Raw genomic sequence first — 22,062 nt, 5'->3', positions numbered from 1 at the left:
CCCAGAAAGGCAGTGAAAGGAGTTCTGGGGCAAAAGATGTGCGGCAGGCCAGGCACAGCCAGGAGTTATAGGGCTAAAGAATATCTTCAGAGTGAAAAGAAAAAAAAAGTGAAAAGAAAAAAAAAGTAAAAAAAAAATGTATCTTCACAGAGAGCAGATCTCATTCATGCAAACTGTGTCATTAAAAATCTCAAGATGTTCTTAGTAAGACAGAGGCATAGGTTTCTTCTGGCAGAGAAACAGTAGCTCTAACTCGGGGTGAAGCTCACCAAACACTCCTGCGCCAAGTGAGAAGCATACTGAAAGTGTGGCCGTGTGTGAACAAGTGACTCCATGCATCTGACACTGGTTGGTGAAACGATTACATCTCCTTCTCTAAGGATTCAAACACAGGACTTGAGGCTGCAGCTATACATTAGTCTACTAAATGGCTTTCATTTCCTTACTATCCGCAATTATAGTTAGAGGAAATAATCTAAATACTACAAACATTATAAAAGTATACTAACACATACTTAAAATGTAGTTGAAAGATAAGATGGAAATATACTAATTTCCTTATTATCAGTAGTATACGATCGAGAGGCTATCTAAAGGTGACAGAGCAAGAAACAAACTTGGGTATATTAAAATTTATTTATATTATATTAAAGCTGTAAATATAACCAAAAGATCAAATACTCAACTAAAATTGAAGGTGAGAAAGAACAGAAGGAACTAGTGAGGTCTACTCGTTCTTCCTCTTCTGTAACAGGCAGACAAGGGATACTGCCTAAAATTGATAAATCAAGAGCTAGAGGAAGACATATTTTAATTTCAGTTATAGTGGTAGCTAATAATTAGAAACTATTAAACTAATATTAGAAATTTATTTAAAAAGTGGTTACAGTCAGGTGCAGGACATGCACCTATAGTCCCAGCTACTTGGAAGGCTGAGGCAGGAGGACTGCTTGAGGTCAGGAGGTTAAGACTACAATGCAATATAATCACGCCTGTGAAAAACTGCTGCACTCCAGAGGGGATACTAGAAATATTCAAATAATCTAAATGACAACAGAAACAGAGGAACAAAAAATTCAAAAATAAAAGGACAAAAAGAAAACAATAGTAAAATGGCAGACCTACATACAACCATATCAATAATCACATTAATACTGATCAAGTAAACACTTCAAACAAAGGAGATTATAATTATCAAAACTGATAGAAACAAAGCAAGTTCCAACTACATGATGTCTATAAGAGACACACTTAAAAGGCACAAAGACATTGAAAGTAAATGGATGAAGACAGATATACCATGCAAGCAGTAAGATCAAGAAGGCAGAGGTGGTTCTATTAATATCATATAAAACTTCAAGAAAAAGAGTATTGCCAGTGATACACAGGAACACTGGGTAAAAAAAAAGTAAAAATTCGTCAGGAGAACACTTGACAGTCATAAATATGTAGGCTAATAGCAGAGCTTCAAAATGCATGAAGGAAATATTGACAATATTAAAGAGAAACAGGAAAGTTCACAATTTCCACAACAGATAAAGATCTTAACAACTCTCACCTCATACCAGATGGAAAAACTAACAAATATTACACCCAGCAATTGCAGAATACACCTTATTTTCAAGTGTACATAGAATATATCAAGGTAGATACCATGCTGGACCACAAAACAAGCCTAAATAAATTTAAAAGGAAGGAAATCACACCTAGTATGTTCTCTGACCACAATGGAATTAAATTCAAAATAAATAATAAAGTACCTAAGAAACCATCAAGTATTTGAAAATTAGAACACCTATACATAATCCATGCATCACAGAAGTCAGAAGGGAAATTACAATACACTTCAAGCCAAGTTATAATGAAAGTAAAACAAAATGTGAAAGGTGCAACTTTAAATGCTTGTATTTAAAAAGAAAGAAAGGCCTAAAATCAATGAACGTTCTAGCAAAAGCACAAAGTACAACCAAAGTAAGTCTAAGGAACTAAAGAGCAGAAATCGATAAAGTAATAAAGAAAAACCACAGAAACCATTAACAAATCCCGAAGCTGGTTCCTTAAAAAGATCAACAAAATTGACCAAACTCTGTCTACAATGATCAACAGGAAAAAAGAAAATACAAATTATTAATATTAGAAACAAAGCAGGAATCATCTTACAGATCTTATAGACATTAAATAATAAGATATTATGAACTTCATGCCAACAAATTCAGCAATGTCAAGAAATGGAAACATTCCTTAGAAGATGTAACTTATAAAAACTAACAGATGAAACAGAAAATATTAATAACCTTATACTGAATAAAACTAAATAAGGCCAGTTGCAGTGACTAACACCTGTAGTCCCAGCACTTTGGGAGGCCAAGGTGGGCAGATCACTTGATCCCAGGAGTTTGAGACTAGCCTGGGCAGCATGGCAAAACACCATCTCTACAAAAAATACAAAAACTAGCCCGGTGTGGTGAGATGAACCTGTAGTCCCAGCTACTCGGCGGCTGAGGTGGGAGGATCACTTGAGCCTGGGAGGTCAAGGCTGCAGTGAGTCATAACTGTGCCACTACATTCCAGCCTGGGTGACACAGCAAGACCCTGTCTCAAAAAAACAAAAACAAAATTTAAAAAAGCTAAATTTGTCATAAAAAACCATCCTACCGGCCAGGCGCGGTGGCTCACGCCTGTAATCCCAGCACTTTGGGAGGCCGAGGTGGGCGGATCACAGGGTCAGGAGATCGAGACCATCCTGGCGAACACGGTGAAACCCCGTCTCTACTAAAAATGCAAAAAAATTAGCCGGGCGTGATGGCGGCGCCTGTAGTCCCAGCTACTCGGGAGGCTGAGGCAGGAGAATGGTGTGAACCCGGGAAGGTGGAGGTTGCAGTGAGCCGATATCGCGCCACTGCACTCCAGCCTGGGTGACAGAGCCAGACTTTGTCTCAAAAAAAAAAAAAAACCAAAAACCATCCTACCAAAAAAAAAAAAAAATTCAAAAACGACTTCCAAGACCAAGATGGTTTTACTGGTGAATTCTCTCAAACTTTAAAGAAAAGATGATACCAATCTTATATGACTTTCAGAAAATAGAGGAGGAAGTAACAATTTTGAACTGGTTGAGTCCCGTACACCCTTAACACTAAACTCTGACAAAGACATTACCAAAAAAAGTTACAGAACTATTATCCCTCATGAACACAGATGCACACTTCTTAAAATGTTAGCAAATCCAATCCAGCAATATCTACATCCCTGTCCAAGAAGAGTTTGTCCCAATAATTAAAGGTTGACTTAACTTTAGAAATGTCAGTTTAATTTACCACATTAATGGAATAAAGGGGAAAACATAAATATATAAATAAGTTCAACTCTGAAACAAAACGAAACAGCAAATATTTTTAAGTGGGTAAGCATGTAGAGAATGCTTACTTCACAAAGTAAGATACTTAAACACAGAAACAACACATGAAATTATTCAACAACCTTAGTCAACAAGGAAACACACATTAAAACCACAATCGATACTAACACACACCGAAATGGATAAAACTAAAAAGAGTGACAACACAAAATCCTTGCAAGGATGTGGAGCAATGGAACTCCTGTACTTTACTGTAGGAGTATAAATTATACATTACTTTAGAAAGAGTCTGGCAGTTTCTTTTAAAACTGAGCAAGCACCTTACACTATGACAGCAACTCCGCTTGCAGATAAACAAAAACATATGTCTAAAAAAAGCCCATTATAATAATGTTCGTAGCAGCTTTTAACAAGTAAAAAAGTCAGCTGAAGGGTCTGGTAATATGACAGTAGATAAAGTGTGATATATGCATGAAATGAAATATCCTTCATCAAGGATAGGATTATTGGTGAAATACTGAATACTTCTCTGCTTTTTTATAGTGGAAAAGTGGTAACAGTGCTACCAGCCCACCACCTGTTTTTCAAAATGAAGTTTTACTGGAACACAACCATGCCTATTCATTTGCATATTATCTATGGTCACATTTGCACTGCAATGGCAGAGCTGAGTAGTTGCAACAGACACCACATGGTGCGCAGGGTCTTTACTATTTGGCTCTTTGTAGGAAAAGTTTGCCAACTTCTGCTCTTGATCAATAAAAAAGAATCAACTACCAAAGCATGTAATGACATAAATAAATCTCAAAAACATGCTGAAGGAATGAAGCTTTATACAAAAGAGGACATACTATACATGGCTGTATTTATATGAAGATCTGGAATTGGCCAAGCTAACCCATGATGGAGAAAATCAGAACAGAGTTGCCTGCGGGGGATGGGATGGGGACTGACTGGTAAGAGACAAGAGGGTAATATAATGTCCTATATCTTGACAGGAGTTGGGTTAAACAAAGATTGTCTCCTTTGACCAGAAATTTGGTCAGCTCCTCTGAGTCCTCTTTCTGACCAGATCCAGACCCTAGACTTCCCTCTCTGTTCCTGTGGAATCCAGCTTGAGCAAGAATCCTGCTACATCAGTGTAGGGAAACCCCTCCCCGCCAGTATCTGTCACACTTCTCACCCTCCACTCTCCATATGACCCTGGCCTGCCTTCAACACATAGTCTGTTGACCTTAACTAGCAAGAATCCCACCCACTGACCCCAACTCTGCTCCTTGGCTATAAATCCCCATTTGTCCTTGCTGGAGTCAGAGTCAAACCCAATCTCTCTCCCCAGTGTGAGACCCCATTGCAGTGGCCCCTCTACCTGCACCATAGTCCCCCTTGAATAAAGTCTGACTTACTGTCTTTAACAAGTGTCATGAATGATTTCTTGCTTTAACATGTCGCATGGGTATCAGACCTTAGGAATGGTATCCCTAAGACTTGTGCATTTTACTGTATCTAAAATTATCACTAAAGAAAGAAAAAAATGGAGGACAGTAAACAAATTCAAGTTAATGATACACAAGTTGAAGTATTTGGGGGAAAAGTAAACCAAATACCTTTGTTTAAATGCATCATAAAAAGATGAACTGATGGATAAATGGAGGGCTAGAGAGACAGATACATGTGATAAGGCATTGTAAACTGTTAATTTCAGTATCTGTATGGTGAGGACATGGGTGTTCATTGTGAAATTCTTTCAACTTTTCTCTTTATTTTAAATTTCTCATAATAAAATGTTGGGGGGAGTGTTTACCTGCTGTGAGACTGTCATAATATAAACAATGAAAATAAAAAGTTTCCTACCACTATGTTTGATGCATATTCATCCTTAAGACAACAAAGCGAAAGATCTTATATCTAAGAACCTTAGGATACAGCCTCATGATGAGTCCAGAAGTGTATGAGAGCTGTGAGCTCAGTGAAGAGGGCTGAACAATTTAAAGTCAGCTTCTCCCACTGAGGTAACTACTTCCTACAGTAGATCACATTCTAACATCAAATCTGAGGGCAAGTCTAGCCATTATATTTTAGGCCAATTTAAACAATGAAGAGAGATACTATGTTTAATTCTATACACAGAGGCCAAAATTTGTTCTGCACACTAACTGAATCTGATACACTAACATGCTCTATACATCTGTTTTGTTGACTTTATTTTTAGCATCCATTATACATGAGGGACTGTTAACATTTTTATAGGGGAAAAGAGATAAAAGTGCTAACAGTAAAATACAAATAAAATAATTGCAGTTCTGTTGAACTGTGAGATTTTAAATCTTGTGCTGTACTTTATCAACAGTTAAGAAATATCACCAACTCTATTCAAAGCACTGGAGTAGGCAGATACAAATATAGGCCTTCGTTCATATACTTAGTCTGTTTCTATTTAAGATGATGAAAAATCTTGGGTTGTTTTTTTTTTTTTTTCCTTTCTTAAAGAAGCATACTTGAGATCACACTCATTAGTCACAGGAAATTACAGTCTTGTCAATTAACAAAAAGCCAAAATGATAACACATCTATGACTGTTTCATATAGGTTTCTCTATCCAAACCTACCCTCTGCACTAAATCAAATGTGTCTTGTCACTGTTGGGAGAGGGCAAAGGACCCCTCCACAGCCTTCTAAGCATCTGTCCCAGCTATGCACCTGCAGTGACCTTGAACTTTTTTTCCTTAGCACTTTTTACTTCCAACACTTTAAGCTTTTCATAATTTGGAAATCCATCTTATGTCTTTTTCTGAATAATATTGTTTGACTATTGTAACAGTTTCCTACTTCCTTACCTACATATTACGCTCATGGGTTCACAGAGTTGGCACCAGAGGGAGTACAATGTTTTACCCAACTGATATGGTCAGCAAATGTGCTAATACCAAACTAGCAGGTAGCTATGTAGTGTTCCTTGTAACCACACACTTTTCAAAAGAAATGAGAAGTCTGCAGCTGTGGCTAAGAGGCCTGAGTGTGAATAAAAACTGCAAGCACGACTTTACAGTTCAGGAAATGTACAGCCAAAGGACTACATCAACCTACGTGCCATATCCCACTAACTGTTTTTGCAAAGGACTAGCCATTTATTCTAACCACCTGCTTCCAACTAATTAGCTAAGCTAAAGTAGATGCACTTATTTCAAGAGGTGGAAGTTTCAGAAGCATCTGCTTTCTAGATTCTGATTACATGTGTCCATGGTTATTATAATGTTGTATAAAGAATGGCAATAATATAAGCAGCCTCCAGCTTATAAAGTCACATTTAGTTATGATCTTAAATACAATCAGCATCTTCCAACAAAGACCAATCTCTTCCCCTCTCCTCCACATAAACAGAAGCCAGGAACCCCTGGTTAACAACCTTGAAAAAAAGCATCAGCCAAGAGAAATCTGATCTGCTAGAGGGAATGGTCTCCTTCATGCCCAGGAGGCAGGCCTGTGGCCCCAGTACCTCCCTCGTAGGCTGCCTGACCTGATGGCACAAGCACTTGCCTGAAGTTCCACTATTCAGACTCCTTTGGGTTAAAAATGTTTACCTCATAAGGAATAGAAACCAAGCAGTGTTTTTAACAAATATCTTAAATTTGACCACTCTTACTAAAACGCAGCTGGGCTGGGGGCTGATACTGCTGATACACAGAGGTGGTATGTGTGTGTGTGTGTGTATATATATATGTATATATATATATTTTTTTTTTTTTTTTTTTTGAGACTGAGTTTTGCTCATGTTGCCCAGGCTGGAATGCAATGGCCTGATCTCAGCTCACTGCAACTTCCAACTCCCGGGGTTTAAGTGATTCTCCTGCCTCAGGCTCCCGAGTAGCTGGGATTACAGGTGCACACCACCATACCAGGCTAATTTTTGTATTTTTAGTAGAGATGGGGTTTCACCATGTTGACCAGGCTGGTCTCGAACTCCTGACCTCAGGTGATCCACCTGCCTCAGCCTCCCAAATTCTGGGATTACAGGTGTGAGTCACCATGCCCGGCCGGTATAAATTTTGAACACAGAATACTTCTGTGGGATAGGGCGGGCCTAGGTAGTATGACAGGGTGGAGTCCCAGGATAAGCAAGAGGGCACAAGAATCTGCGAATAGGACAACACCCTAGGGAATCAAAAGATAAACTTTACCTCTTTCACAATTTTGCCCAGGCCAGCCTTCATCCAGAGAAAGCACTCTACTTGGCCCTATTCACAGAATTATTGATATTACTAGTAACACTACAATAACTGCTGTGTCAAAGGGAGTTCATGCAGCAGTCACAGGTTAGTCCTAGCTAGCTAGGTATCCCACACAATATTGTTTGTACAGAAAAGTCAATGTAAGTTCCAAACAACCTGAAAATGAGTACAGTGGAAACCAATGATTTAGATGCAGCTGAACATTTTCTGAGCATCATCTTATTTAATAGCCACCACAATTCTAGGAGATAAGTACTGTTCTTATTCCTATTTTACAGATAAGTAGAGTAAAAAGTAACAAATTAAATGGCTTGATTGAAACCATATAGCAAAAATAAATGGCATACTCCAAAGAAAATATATAAATGGCCAACAAGCATATGAAAAGATGCTCAACATCACTAATCATTAGGGAAATACAAATCAAAATCAAAACCAAAACCAGGTACCACCTTCAAGCCCATTAAGATGGCTACTATCAAAAAAAGAGAAAATCTAAAATGTTGACCAGCTGAGCATGGTAGCTCACACCTATAATCCCACCACTTTGGGAGGCTGAGGCGGGTGGATCACTTGAGGTCAGGAGTTTGAGACCAGCTTGGTCAACATGGTGAAAACTCTGTCTCCACTAAAAATTAAAAAAAATAAAAATAAAAATCCAGGTGTGGTGGCACACACATGTAATCCCAGCTACTCAGGAGGCTGAGGCAGGAGAATCACCTGAACCCAGAAGGTGGAGACTGCAGTGAGCTCATATTGCACTACTGCACTCCGGCCTGCCTGACAGAGCAAGACTCTGTCTCAAAAAAAAAAAAAAAAAAAAGTGTTGATGAGGATGTGAAAGAATCAGAATCTTTATACACTGCTAGTAAAATTGTAAAATGGTGTAACCATGACAGAAACCAGTATGCAGGTTCCTCAAAAAATTAAAAAAGAACTAGCATATGATTTTGCAATCCCACTTCTAGGTAGATATCCAAAATAATTGAAACCAGGGTCTCAAAGAGATATTTGCACACCCATATCCATAGCAACACCATTCCAATAGCCAGAAGGCAGAAACAACACAAATGTTCATCAGTGGATGAATTAATAAACAAAATGTGGGATATCCATACAATGGAATACTATTCAGCCTTAAAAGAAAAAGAAATCCTGTCACATGCCACAACATGGATGAACCTGGAGGATACTATGCTAAGTGAAACATGCCAGGCACAATAAGACAAATAGTATATGATTCCAATTATATGAGGATCTAGAATAGTCAAATTCATAGTGACAGAAAGCAGAACGGTGGTTCCCAAGGGTTAAGGGAGAGGTAAAAAGGAGCGGCTGTTTAATGGGTACAGAGATCAGATTAGAAAGATGAAAAAGTTCTGAAGATCTTTTTCACAGCAATGTGAGCATATTTAACTCTACTAAATTATACATGTAAAAATGGTTAAGATGGTAAATTTTATATTGTATCTTTTACCAGAATTAAAAACAAAAAATAGAATAACTGGCCAGGCACGGTGGCTCACGCCTGTAATACCAGCACTTTGGCAGGCCGAGGCAGGTGGATCACGAGGTCAGGAGTTCAAGACCAGCCTGGCCAACATGGTGAAACCCTGTCTCTACTAAAAATACAAAAATTATCTGGGCATGGTGGCACAGTTCCTGTAATCCCAGCTACTCGGAAGGCTGAGGCAGGAGAATTGCTTGAACTGGGACCCGGAAGGCGGAAGTTGCAGTGAGCCGAGATCACGGTACTGCACTCCAACCTGGGCTACAGAGCGAGACTCCATCTCAAAAAAAAAAAAAAAAAAAAAAAATAGAATAACTGCACAAAGCCAGACTCAAAGGCAGGACTAATTCTAAATTCCCTACTCTCCACTATGACTTCATTGTATAATAAATAAATTACCTTCATTCATTCAGCAAACATGAGTGCCAGCATAAGCACCAGGAATGCATCAGTTAATATAACAGCCACAGGTCTCTGCCCTCACACAGCTAAAGTTCTAGCAAAATATAACTGATCATTTCCTAAGGACACCTGTGTTACCCCTATATTCAAAGGAATTTGTCAATATTTTCGTATTGCTTCAATGTCAGTTTCTTCCTCTCAAAAGCTATTAAAACGGAGACATGCAGAGATAAAGAATTTCCCTTGATTTTTCAAGATCTCAGAGGCATCCTCAAATAACAGTCTTACTTTACTTCCTTTCTATTGAGTGATATCCCGATATGTTTCCTGATAATTCTAAGCCCCAAATTAATAAACGTCCATGTTCCATTATTCACTAACCTAAACCTATTCATTCTTTATTATGTACCTGCCATCATTTTTAATTGCTTATTTAAAAAAGGTAAAACCAGGAAGAAGAATATGGAAAGCATATTTCTAACTCAAGTAAACTGAAGACATACTGTTATTTAGCTTAGTTAAGTAAGATTATTATTTATTTACATCATTTACTAAACCCCTGATTCCAATCCAAACGAGTCAGGTAATACTTGTCAGTTTCAATTATACAGGCTCTTTTCCTTTCTTTCTTTTGCAAATTTAGAGAGCTGGCAACCATTCTCTCTCTCTCTTTAATAAATTCCTATACAAAAGAATTTTTTCAAGGAAACAACAGGCTTCAAAGACAGATCAACTGGGCAGGGCCAAGTGATCCGAGCACTTTGGGAGGCCAAGGCAGGCAGATCACTTGAGGTCAGGAGTTCGGGAACAGCCTGGCCAATATGGTGAAACCCCATCACTACTGGAAGTACAAAAATTAGCCAGGCGTGGTGGTGCACACCTGTAATCCCAGCTACTCGGGAGGCTAAGGCAGAAGAACTGGTTGCAATTAGGAGGCGGAGGTTGCAGTGAGCCAAGATTGCACCATTGCACTCCAGCCTGGGTAAAAGACCAAGACTCCATTTCCAAAAAAAAAAAAAAAGAAACCAGATCAATTATATCAAATTAGCACTAAGCATCTTTTTCTTCCAGAATTAAGCCATCAGGTTTCCCCAAAAAGCAAGTCAGTTTAACATTCAAGTTTCAAAAGCATCTTTCAAATTATATTTAGCATTCTACAAGATTTAGCCTTCTTTTTTTTTTTTTTTTTAACAGCTAAGCTGTTTATATTCTTCTGTAGCTTCTCTAATTTCGCAGTAAGAGCTAAGGGTTTACATACAGATGACAAAAGTATCTTTGATAAAGAGTTCCAAAAACTAACTGGAATGCAAAATCCTAGAGTAAAACCATCTCAGCGAGTAGACACGGTGGCTCAAAAGGAAAGAGAACGAGTGTGCTAAAGGGATTTTCTATGTGGACTACCTGCCTTATTGAAGCATGCTTATGAATATTAAAACATCATTTTGACTGCATTCATTTCAAGCCTCATTCAGAGACCTCAAGGTCTGAATCCCCCACAAGATGTCACAGGAATAGTAGTGACCAGGTTGTTATCATTCCCTGGAAACCGGGAACTTGCTTAGGAGCAAGATTCTTTTCTAATTGAGGAAAGCAGGGAAAAATAGATTGACCAGTTTTGCCTTAAAAAGAGTATCACAAACCAAATTTTACCATTCAAACCCTTCATTTAACTATAAGAGAAAATTAGTTTTTGATTTAAAATGCTTTATCTGAATTTGAAACAAAATATTTGCAATAAGGGCTTATAACGCTATTTTTTTAAAAACTGTTTCATTTAAATGTTCATAACTTAGTGTCACATGAAAAAAAGTATAAAACTATATATATATATATCTCCATATATATATATGGATTCTATTTTTCAAAAACTATATATTACTATATACGCCACAGTTTTCTTCCAAAAACAGGACACTGCTTTTAACCAAGGTCCTCACAACATCTAGCAGGAATCTTGTTACTTCATTCGGCTTGAACAAAACAGGGCAGCAACTGTCCTATTTTACTACACAGTTTGGGGTCACAGAGGATCATTTTATATTAGGGATATATGACATATATGTATGCTTTCTGTATATATGTTTCATACACACCGAGTGTGTGTGTGTGTATATATATATAGAGAGAGAGAATATGTATATGTGCATAAAATATAGAGTAATGTATGTGCATAGACATAAGCTGGAAAAGATAAATGCAAAATGAACAGTGATTACCTCTGGATGACATGAGAACTACATTTAAATTTTCTATTTTATTTTTTTCCTAACTTTCTACAAAAAAAAGCTAAAATACTTATTTTTCTATTGTACTGAACTGGTTTCAATGGCAGAACTCTTTCCTCCCATGGTATACCTTTCAGGTTCCACTATGGAAGAGTAATTTTCAAGCTCTCTGCCATTTTTCTAAATCGTCACCATTTCCAGGTACTCCGGTAAACTTGTTTTAAGGAAAAGGAAGCTTAAAATGTGATAATTTCCTAATCAACACTTCGGTACTGCAAATCAAATTCCTTAAAGATTTACCTTCATCATACATTTCCTCTATCAAATAGGCCTCTGCTCGGTCTTTCAGGGCATTCACATTGTCGGGTTCCATCTGTAAAACTTCAGAACAAACCCTAATAGCTTCAACAGGCTTCTCGTCCTAAAAGGAAATGTGAGAAAGGGATTTATGGTTGGTATTCCACATGATGAGTTTTCACATTTCTGGGAACAAGTCAACTGTTACCTTAGAAAGGCAATGGCAAATCCGCTCCTTTGAACGAATTGTATACTCAGCAATGCTTGGCTCTGTTTTCATGACAGATTCATATTTGCTGGTAGCATCTGTGTATCTAAGAAATGAGCAAATCATGATAAGAAACAATGACATTCGATTTCCAGAGCTGTAGAAAGGCTCCTCCCCTCTTCACCATGTGTTGCTTAATCAATCCAACTGGATGAGGCCACGGCTTCAGATTTGGCTTTTCCCTTATTAATCTAGAGTCCCATAGAAGGTACACTCCATAATTAAGAGTTAAGAAATAAAAACATCTGACCATAGGAGATGCAGATGGACAGAACAAAGCATACCTGTAAGTACCAATCAAACCAGAAGAATTTCCTTACAGAAACAAGCTCAGAATTCCGAACCTGAGTAAAATACCCTGTTGAAGTCTGACTTATACTGAGCACATTGAACAATACAGAGATCAAGTTTTATTTCTTGGTCAGTAAACACTTCCATGAAAATAACGGAACCCATTAAGTGCCATTTTATATAATTAATGTCAGTATTCACAACAAAGTACAATGTAGTTCATACAGAAGGTACCTGATTAAATTCCCAACTGTATAAGCTTTCTAAGAATAAAAGCTATTTCAGCATTTTCTTCAAACCAGTAAAAAGTACTAATCCTGTTATAGATACTCAGTTATTTTCCTCAACAATAGTAAACTAAAAAATATGTTTCTATGCCATGGTGGCACATTATTCCCAATGTGCTACAATCTTCATATGTAAATATGCTGATGTATTAAAACACAGGCTTAACTAAAACATTTAAAATAAAAGCCAGCTTCTCTATCATCCTCAGCAAACTAACACAGGAACAGAAAACCAAACACTGCATATTCTCACTCATAAGTGGGAGGTGAACAATGAGAACACATGGACACAGGGAAGGGAACATCACACACGGGGGCCTGTGTGGGGCAGGCAGCAAGGGGAGGGAGAGCATCAGGACAAATAGCTAATGAATGCGGGGCTTAATACCTAGGTAATGGGTTGATAGGTGCAGCAAACCACCTTGGCACACGTTTACCTATGTAACAAACCTCCACGTTCTGCACATACATCCTGGAACTTAAAGTAAAAGAAAAAAGCAAAAAAGCCAGCTTCTGGGAAAGTGGAATAGATGTATTTTTCCCAATTCCTCCAGCTAAGCACAACTAAAAACCCTAGAAATTAAATGTATATTTTTTAAAATAGAAAACTTTCAAAGGAGGAGAGAAGACAGACTAGCTAGTGACTCAGGACCTGAGGAAAAACATGGTAAGAAGTTCCCTGGGTTCCTTTTTTCATCTCATGTATCCCAGACTTGGAGCTGAAGATTCCAGCAATGCAGAAATGCCAACAGGTACAGAACGACAGTAACAAAAACCTGCAGAAGGCTGCTGTCTCTAGCCAGAGGACCTGAAAAGGGCAGACTTGCAAACAGAAAACTTTTTTTTTTTTTTTTGAGACGGAGTTTCGCTCTCGTTGCCCAGGCTGGAGTGCAATGGTGCAATCTCGGCTCACCGCAACCTCCGCTTCCTGGGTTCAAGTGATTCTCCCACCTCAGTCTCTGCAGTAGCTGGGATTACAGGCATGTGCCACCATGCCCAGCTAATTTTGTATTTTCAGTAGAGACAGGGTTTCTCTGTGTTGGTCAGGCTGGTCTCGAACTCCCAACCTCAGGTCCTTCAATGGATAAATGGTTAAACAAAGTGCAGTAAATCCACACCATGGAAACCATTCAACAGTAAACGAGGAATTATTGATACAATATGGATAAATCTCCAGAGAATTCGAATGAGGGGGGAAAAAGCCCATGCTGCCAGCTGTGGTAGCATGTGTCTGAAGTCCCAGCTACTCAGGAGGCTGAAGCAGAAGGATCACTCAAGGCCAACAGTTCAAGGCTGCAATGTCCTATGACTGCACCTGTGAACAGGTGTGCAACATAGTGAGATTGTCTCAAAAAAAAAAAAAAAAAAAAGCCAATCCCAAAAGTTTATACATTGTATGATTCTATTTATGTAACATTCTTACAATGACAAAATTCTAGAAGTAACTAGATTAGCTAAGGAAGGGATAGGAACAACAGGGAAGTAGGTGTGGCTATAAGGGCAACATGAGGGGTCCTTGTTGGGATGAAATTATTCTGTATCTTGACTGCACCCACATCAATAACTTCATTGTGACAAGGTACTATGGTTTTTCAAGGCGTTATAGTCTGCAAGATGTTGGGGGAAACTGGGTAAAGCATTCTCACGATGGTAATTTACAAAGCTACTAAAAGTAGAGGAATTAGAGCCTATTTTCTATTAGGCAGTTTTGTCTGCAGTGCCCTGTACTCTTTTCAGTCCTCCCGCCCAGCCTACAAACCCTCTACAAATAACACTCACACCGACACAGCCTCTTACTTCTGCCCACTCTTACTTTCTCTTTAGGATCAGGATTTAAATATCTATCGTCTGCTCTAAAAAAAGCTTCTCTTTCACTCCTTGCCTTCACCATCCTGGTTTGGAGTAAATACTCCTTTTCGGTACTCCAATTATCCTATGTACATTCTATCACTTTGGTATCATATTGTCTTTTAATAATCTGTTCCTATATGTGTCTCCCATGCAATGCTATAAACTTGTTAAGAACACAAACTACCATCAGCTTCGTTTCTGCACCCTCAGGACACAGCTCAGTGCCTGATATAGGAGATAATAAATATTTGGTATAATACAAGTAAGTCTGCTGGTAAGAATACTACACAGTTACTATTGTTTATATTCTTCCCTATTCCAAAAATGTCCAGTTCTGGTAGTTTTGCTAAGGCCCAGGGCTGTCTAGAATACCCCACCCTCAATGGCTGAGAAGTAAAAGCAGTTCTGTAATTCACTTGTGCCCACAGTCTAACATATAAGGAATGGCTGGACAGCTGGAACAACCGTATTCTCACCTGCCGTCTCTGATGAGCTCTTCAGCTGACTCAATCAGCTTATTAAGTTTCTTTACTTGTTTATAGTGTGCAAAACACCTTTTATGGTCCTGGTCAAGTTTAAGACATTCCCGAACTTCACTGTTCATGTATTTAAAAAAAGGAAAATACTCCATGTCAAAACAATCAATGAGTAGTTTTCCACGCTAAATACAGAAATCACAGTAAAAGTATTTTTTGTTTGCAACAATTAAACAAAAACATACTGAGACTTATAATTTACTATACACATTTATATATGGCATTGTACTATGCATACATTTGTTAATTCAAATTAAAATGACTTACTAGCATTACATAGTAAACATTCAATTTTGTTTCTAGAAATATAAGAGCCTTCCTGTTTATTTTAATAAGCAGCTTCATGAAAACAAACTGTGGAATTAAAGTAACATGGGAATAACACAAAACATATAAATGGATATACAATATAAAAATAGCCTTAACCACCATCATCTTATTAATTTAATATTAAAATGTTAAAACAAGATGAGGTTATCTTACTGCCAACAATTAAAGAAGATCAGACGTGTGTCAGTAGGACTGACCTGAGGGACAGTTCGTGGTCTCCTAGCTGGTAGTACAGTGTGCTTATTTTATAGAACGCCTCAGTATTATCATTCTTCAACTTTGATGCAGCTTTTAAGTCACTTATAGCTTTCCTAGGTTCTCCTTCTTTTATAAAACATTCAGCTCGAAGTTCCCGTAGCTCTGCATCCCAAACACAAACCTTGAGGAACAAAAGAACTAGACTTTAAGGAAGAAAATATTATGCACATTCATTGTTGCATTCCACGTATTTTTTATCTACGTATTTATCAACATAAAACATTCTCAATTAATGTGATGACTTATAGACTGCAAATATTATTTTAAAATCTGATACAATTTAAATGTGACAAAACTGATGTGACAAAATAGTTTCTCCAAAAATGTTGTAAATGAATTCTAATGGGGGAAGGGATATATATAATAACAAGGCCCTTTTCTTACCTCCTTCGATTATATAATTCTAAGACACTGAAAATAAGAAAACATAGCATTTACTATTGGAGGGTTGTTCCTAGTGAAGCATATTTGAAGAGAATATTCTGTTATCAGATTTTTATACTTAATCAACAATTCTAATTTGTAGTCAAAAAATAAAATCTAGGTTCTAAATTGGCAAACTACTTTTTTCTGCTAATAACCACATTAAATTCTTAGCTGGGCACAGTGGCTCATGCCTATAATTCCAGACCAGCTTAGGCAGCATAGCAAGATCTCATCTCCACAAAAAATTTAAAATTATTAACTGGGTGCAGTGGAACACACCGGTGGTCCCAGCTACTCAGGAGGCTGAGGTGGGAGGATCACTTGAGCCCAGGAGGTTGAGGTTACAGTGAGCTATAATCGTACCACTGCACTCCACTCTAGGTAACAGAGAGAGAGACCAAGTCTCTAAACAAAAAAATGTTTTAAGAAATTATCGGCCGGGCGCGGTGGCTCAAGCCTGTAATCCCAGCACTTTGGGAGGCCGAGACGGGCGGATCACGAGGTCAGGAGATTGAGACCATCCTGGCTAACACAATGAAACCCCGTCTCCACTAAAAATACAAAAAAATTAGCCGGGCGTGGTGGCGGCGCCTGTAGTCCCAGCTACTCGGGAGGCTGAGGCAGGAGAATGGCGGGAACCCGGGAGGCGGAGCTTGCAGTGAGCCGAGATCGCGCCACTGCACTCCAGCTTGGGCGACAGAGCGAGACTCCGCCTCAAAAAAAAAAAAAAAAAAAAAAAAAAAGAAATTATCTTCTGTAAACTGTCACCTCCTTAAAAGTAAATCCTCATATCAAGAAAAAAATAAAAAAGAAAGAAAGAGAAGAGAAGAGAAAAGAAAAGAAAAGAAAAGAAAAGAAAAGAAAAGAAAAGAAAAGAAAAGAAAAGAAAAGAAAAAAATACCGTGAGAAAGCAGGAGGTTGAGGCTTCACCATCCCTATTCCCAAAAAGTTCATAAGGGTTTAGTAAACACAATAGTATTCTTCAAATCATAAACCCAAGAGCTCATCAATAAGGCTGGTGGAAGTATCTTTGCATATTTCTTAGAGCTGTTCTAAACTCGTATTGACTTTTCACATATACGAAAATATCAAAATCAACATTATACATAAATATCATGGACAATGAGCTAAGTCAAAATGGTCTATGGGAAGGTAAAAATGTAAACTATATTTCCTTAAAGCATAAACAAAATAACCCAGTAAAACATGAATTCTACTAGACCATATCACAATATCTTCTGTAAAATTATCAACAAGATGTCCATTCTACATATAAGTTTAAAGCCAAAATTAAATGAAACTGTCTATCAAAATACTGTGAAAATCTTAAATAAATGTGAATTACGACTGCTTCCATTTGAATATTTCAGTAGACTTCCTTCGGAAATCAGTTGTCATTAAATCCTTCAGAGGCAAGGAAACCTAGACTTAGATTTCCCTAGCTAGAACTCTCTGGATTCTATCAACCATTATTATTATTCTTTTTTTTTTTTTTTGGCATGATCTCGGCTCACTGCAACCTCCGCTTCTCAGCGCCTCAGCTGGGATCACAGGCATGCATGAACCACCACACCATTTTTTTTTTTTCTTTTTAAGACACAGGGTTTTGCCATGTTGGCCAAGCTGGTCTCAAACTCCTGGCCTCAAGTGATCCACCCACCTCGACCTCCCAAAGTGCTGGGATTACAGGCATAAGCCACCGTACTCAGTCAATTATTAATATTTTTAGAGGCAGGGTCCCATTCTCTTGCCCAGGCTGGGGGACAGTGGAGCGATCACAGCTCACTGCAGCCACGAATTCCTGGGCTCAAGTGATCCTCCAGCCTCAGCTCCCAAGTAGCTAGGACTACAGGTATATACTATCAACTCTTTATCTGCCTTATTTTCTAGAAATTTTTCTCTAAACATTCCTCTTTCCTCCCGAACATCATTTTTCCTTTTATTCCAACCATCTCTTTCATCTTTTATCCCATTATCTAACCCCTAGTTTTCTTCCCAAAAAAATACAAAATCAACTAAAATAGCAAAGCAAGCAATATATAAACATATTTAACTCTCATGCTACAGCACATTCAGTACATTTACTGAAAACTTCAGTCCAAATTTTGTTTTATATAAACATTATTTTATACTTAAGAGTTAAAAGCCCAAGGACCAACCTGATTTTCTCCTGTCTAGGTTTTTGTGATATGTGACATGTCAAAGTATATAAATGTGCCTTACAGTAAGTGTTAGGCTGGTCAACTGCAGTATCTAAGAGACTTACCTCTAAAATCTTATCAAGGAAGGCTATAGCAGCAGCATAATCTCCACTTTCAAAAGCATCAAGTGCTTGCGAACGCAAACGCTGCATTTCATCAGATTTTATAAGTTGAGACTGCGCTTCCTTTTCTTCATTTTCACTTGGATTAGATTTGAGCTATACGGAAAATAAAAAATTAAGCAGAGTTTTTAATCTCTTAAGTCTGATACCTATAATATACACAAGGGTCAACCATTCCAAATACTTAAGTTCATTGGGTAAAAAGGTAAAGAGATACTGGAAAAACTGGCTTGTCTGATGACTGGATGCAGCAGGGAAGGCCCCTGATTTCTACCGATATGGTCCACGAGCATGAACAACAGATCTAGACTCAGAAGACCTGGGTCCCGCTAACTTACCGGGAAGCAAATACATGTAGGCATGTGAAAGGACAGAGAAGAACAGAGGAAGGAAAGCACGTTTCTCACCTTCTTACATATAGCTGCAGAGTATATAAATATGCCTTACAATTTATTCTGAAGAATAAATTAACCTGAGTTTTATTTATTTTGCCTTCTAGTTACAGTTCCTATTTTTTTAAGTATAAAATAACCAAAATAATGAAACACATAGGGAAACTGAAAGAAGAGACCAGCTTTTTTAGAGGCTATAAGATTTTTAAAAAGATCTGATACCAAAAGGGTTAAAGTATAAGAAAGAATTTAGAAGGAAATAAGAGTAATACCTTACTAAAAGGTGCATGATGTGGTTTTAAGAGATCTGCACACTGCCTCTTTTTAAAATAACTTTATAATGACATCATTTATATAACATAAAATTGCTCATTTCGAATGTACAATTCTTTGATTTTTTAAAAATAAATTTACCAAGCTGTGCAACCATCAGCACAGTGTTAGATCATTTCCATCACCCCAGTAAGATCCCTTGTTTTTACTTACAGTTCACCCCACTCCCAATCCCAGCCCTATGCACACGGACTCAACAATTTCTTCCTCCAGACAAAAAAATAATGTCTCAGAAAACCAGATAGCTACACTTTTTAAACCTGAGGGGAGGTTAAGATTGTAGTTTACATGTACCAATTTCTGAAATCTTAGTATTCTTATTAAGATGGAAACTATAACTGAAGGGCTCCAATTTTGGATGAGGTACAGACAAAGGAAAGTTAATTCTAGAAATCTGCCTCCTCAATGAGTCAATCACACTCCTCCTCCTTTCAGTGGATTAATTTTTAAAGGATATTCCCACTACCAACCTGGTGGGAGAGAACACTCCAAATGAGAAACTTTATCAATATTATTTATTGGCAAGGGTTTTATACTTGTCCATTTTGTGTTTTAGGATATATTAGCGATGACATTTTGTCTGTTTTAACCCTTGACTTTTGAAGGACAGGACTTGAAGTATTCATAGGTAACTAGGAATTGGTAACCTCCACTCACTCTGGGGGAGGGGTTCCCCAAATGATTGCATCATCCAGTTTAAGGGTGTTGTTTGCAGCCAGACATGCTTGTCTCTGTTTTATCATCCTTTGGGTGGTCTTGAATACTTCGGATAAAAGCCATCAGAGAGAGTATGAATGTGTGTGCACTGTCACTTTGCTCTGGGTAAAAGTTTATTGATTAACTTGTTTCCTATGAGTACACTCCTGACTCTTTTCAATAGAATGTATCAAACACTGACGGCCTCTTCAGGATCGAATTTGTACCTTTTTTCCTCTGAAACATTGGAGTCTAATTTCCTCCACATAATTTTTCTTGTTGGAAGGTGAGAGGAGAGGCCCTAAATCTCGGGACAGAGGCTGGAGGGCTCAGGTAATGGGAACAGGAAAGAGGGAGTGAGCTCAGGCCATCGAGGCCTCTGTGAGGCCGGAAGAGAGGTGGAGAAGAGGGAGAGAGGATTCTTCCAAGGAGGTAAGAAAGGAGTTGGAGAAACAAAGGGTTTCCTTAGAAGCCTGAGAGTTTCAAAGAGAGTCAAGTGAGATGAAGTTTGGGTTTGGGGGGATTTTTTAATTCTTTTTTTGAGACAGAGTCTCGCTCTGTCACCCAGGCTGGAGTGCAGCGGTGTAATCTCGGGTCACTGCAACCTCCGTCTCCCGGGTTCAAGCAATTCTCCTGCCTCAGCCTCCTGAGTAGCTGGGACTACAGGCGCCTGCCGCCTCGCCCAGCTAGTTTTTGTATTTTTAGTAGAAATGGGGTTTCACCATATTGGCCAGGCTGGTCTTGAACTCCTGACCTTGTTATCCGCCTGCCTCGGCCTCCCAAAGTGCTGGGATTACAGGCGTGAGCCACTAAGTCCAGCCAATTTTTTTATTCTTTAAAGAGACAGGGGACAGAGTCTTTCTCTGTCTCTCAGGCTGGAGTGTAGTGGCATGTTCTTAGCTCACTGCAATCTCCAGCTCCTCAGTTCAAGCAATCCTCGAGTCCCAGCTCCCAAGTAGCTGCAACTACAGGTGCACACCACTACAGCCAGCTAATTTTTTTATTATTTTTTTGTAGAGACAGGGTCATCTCACTACGTTGCCCAGGTTGTTCTCCAACTCCTGGCCTCAGATGATCCTCCTGTCTCAGCCTTCCAAAGCACTGGGATTACACATGTGAGCCACTGTGCCCGTCTGAGACGAAGATTTTTATTATTACCACGAGGCTGTTGACTCCTCTCAATTACCTCCTCGTTTTCTCTACACCTGCGTGTAGAGAATGGTCCTTGCTGACAATTCCCTCATTCCTCCCTTTTTCACGTTTCTTGACATCCTTTGTCTTCCTTAGGGCTTTCACATTTCTGACTCTTTCAGCCAAATCCTTCCTATGACAATATTTTATATTTTTTACTTCTCACTATGTATCCTGGTCACTCAGCTTCTAGAAAAATAACCCAGAATAGCTATGGGCTGGGGGCTTATTCAAAGAGATGAGGAGCCTTCTGTATGACTGCACCTCTACCTCTGGCACCTCAAATAAAAACACCGGGTTGGCAGTTGTGGTAAGCAGCCTTCTAAGACGGCCCCCAGTGATCCTCGCCTCCTGGTATTCATGCCTTTCTGGAGCATGAGGCGGACCTGGTAACTCCTTTTAACAAACAGAATAACCCAGCTAAGTTTGTCTGTTTTCAGTAGAGACACGTTCTTACTATGTTGCCCTCCTGGACTCATGTGATCCTCCCGTGTTGGCCTCCCAATGTGCTGGTATTACAGGCATGAGCCACTGCACTCAGCCACAGCCACAACTTTTTTTTTTTTTTTTTTTTTTTTGAGATGGAGGCTCACTCTGTCGCCCAGGCTGGAGTACAGTGGTGCAATCTCAGTTCACTGCAACCTCCACCTTCCGGGTGCAAGTGATTCTCCTGCCTCGGCCTCCCAAGTAGCTGGGATTACAGGTGCACGCCACCATGCTTGGCTAATTTTTGTATTTTTGTAGAGATGGGGTTTCACTATGTTGACCAGGCTGGCCTTGAATTCCTGACCTGAAGTGATCCACCCACCTTGGCCTCCCAAAGTGCTGGAATTACAGGTGTGAGCCACCACACCCAGCCCAC

At 38.8% G+C, this 22,062-nt stretch overlaps 1 protein-coding gene across 2 annotated transcripts in view; it reads right to left on the bottom strand.

Moving 5' to 3' along the window:
* DNAJC3 (DnaJ heat shock protein family (Hsp40) member C3) overlaps window positions 1-22,062 on the bottom strand; it is a 108,288-nt gene that overhangs the window by 17,247 nt on the left and 68,979 nt on the right. For both annotated transcript variants that reach the window (NM_001266404.1, XM_077973566.1), the window contains 5 exon segments: window positions 12,022-12,142; window positions 12,227-12,332; window positions 15,192-15,311; window positions 15,779-15,960; window positions 18,532-18,684. In NM_001266404.1, coding sequence (NP_001253333.1) covers window positions 12,022-12,142; window positions 12,227-12,332; window positions 15,192-15,311; window positions 15,779-15,960; window positions 18,532-18,684 — 682 coding nt within the window.

Source organism: Macaca mulatta, chromosome 17 (genome assembly GCF_049350105.2).
Source record: "Macaca mulatta isolate MMU2019108-1 chromosome 17, T2T-MMU8v2.0, whole genome shotgun sequence".
NCBI lineage: Eukaryota > Metazoa > Chordata > Mammalia > Primates > Cercopithecidae > Macaca > Macaca mulatta.
The sequence above is the reverse complement of the archived record's forward strand: the minus strand, read 5'-3'. Positions and strand labels throughout refer to the sequence as shown.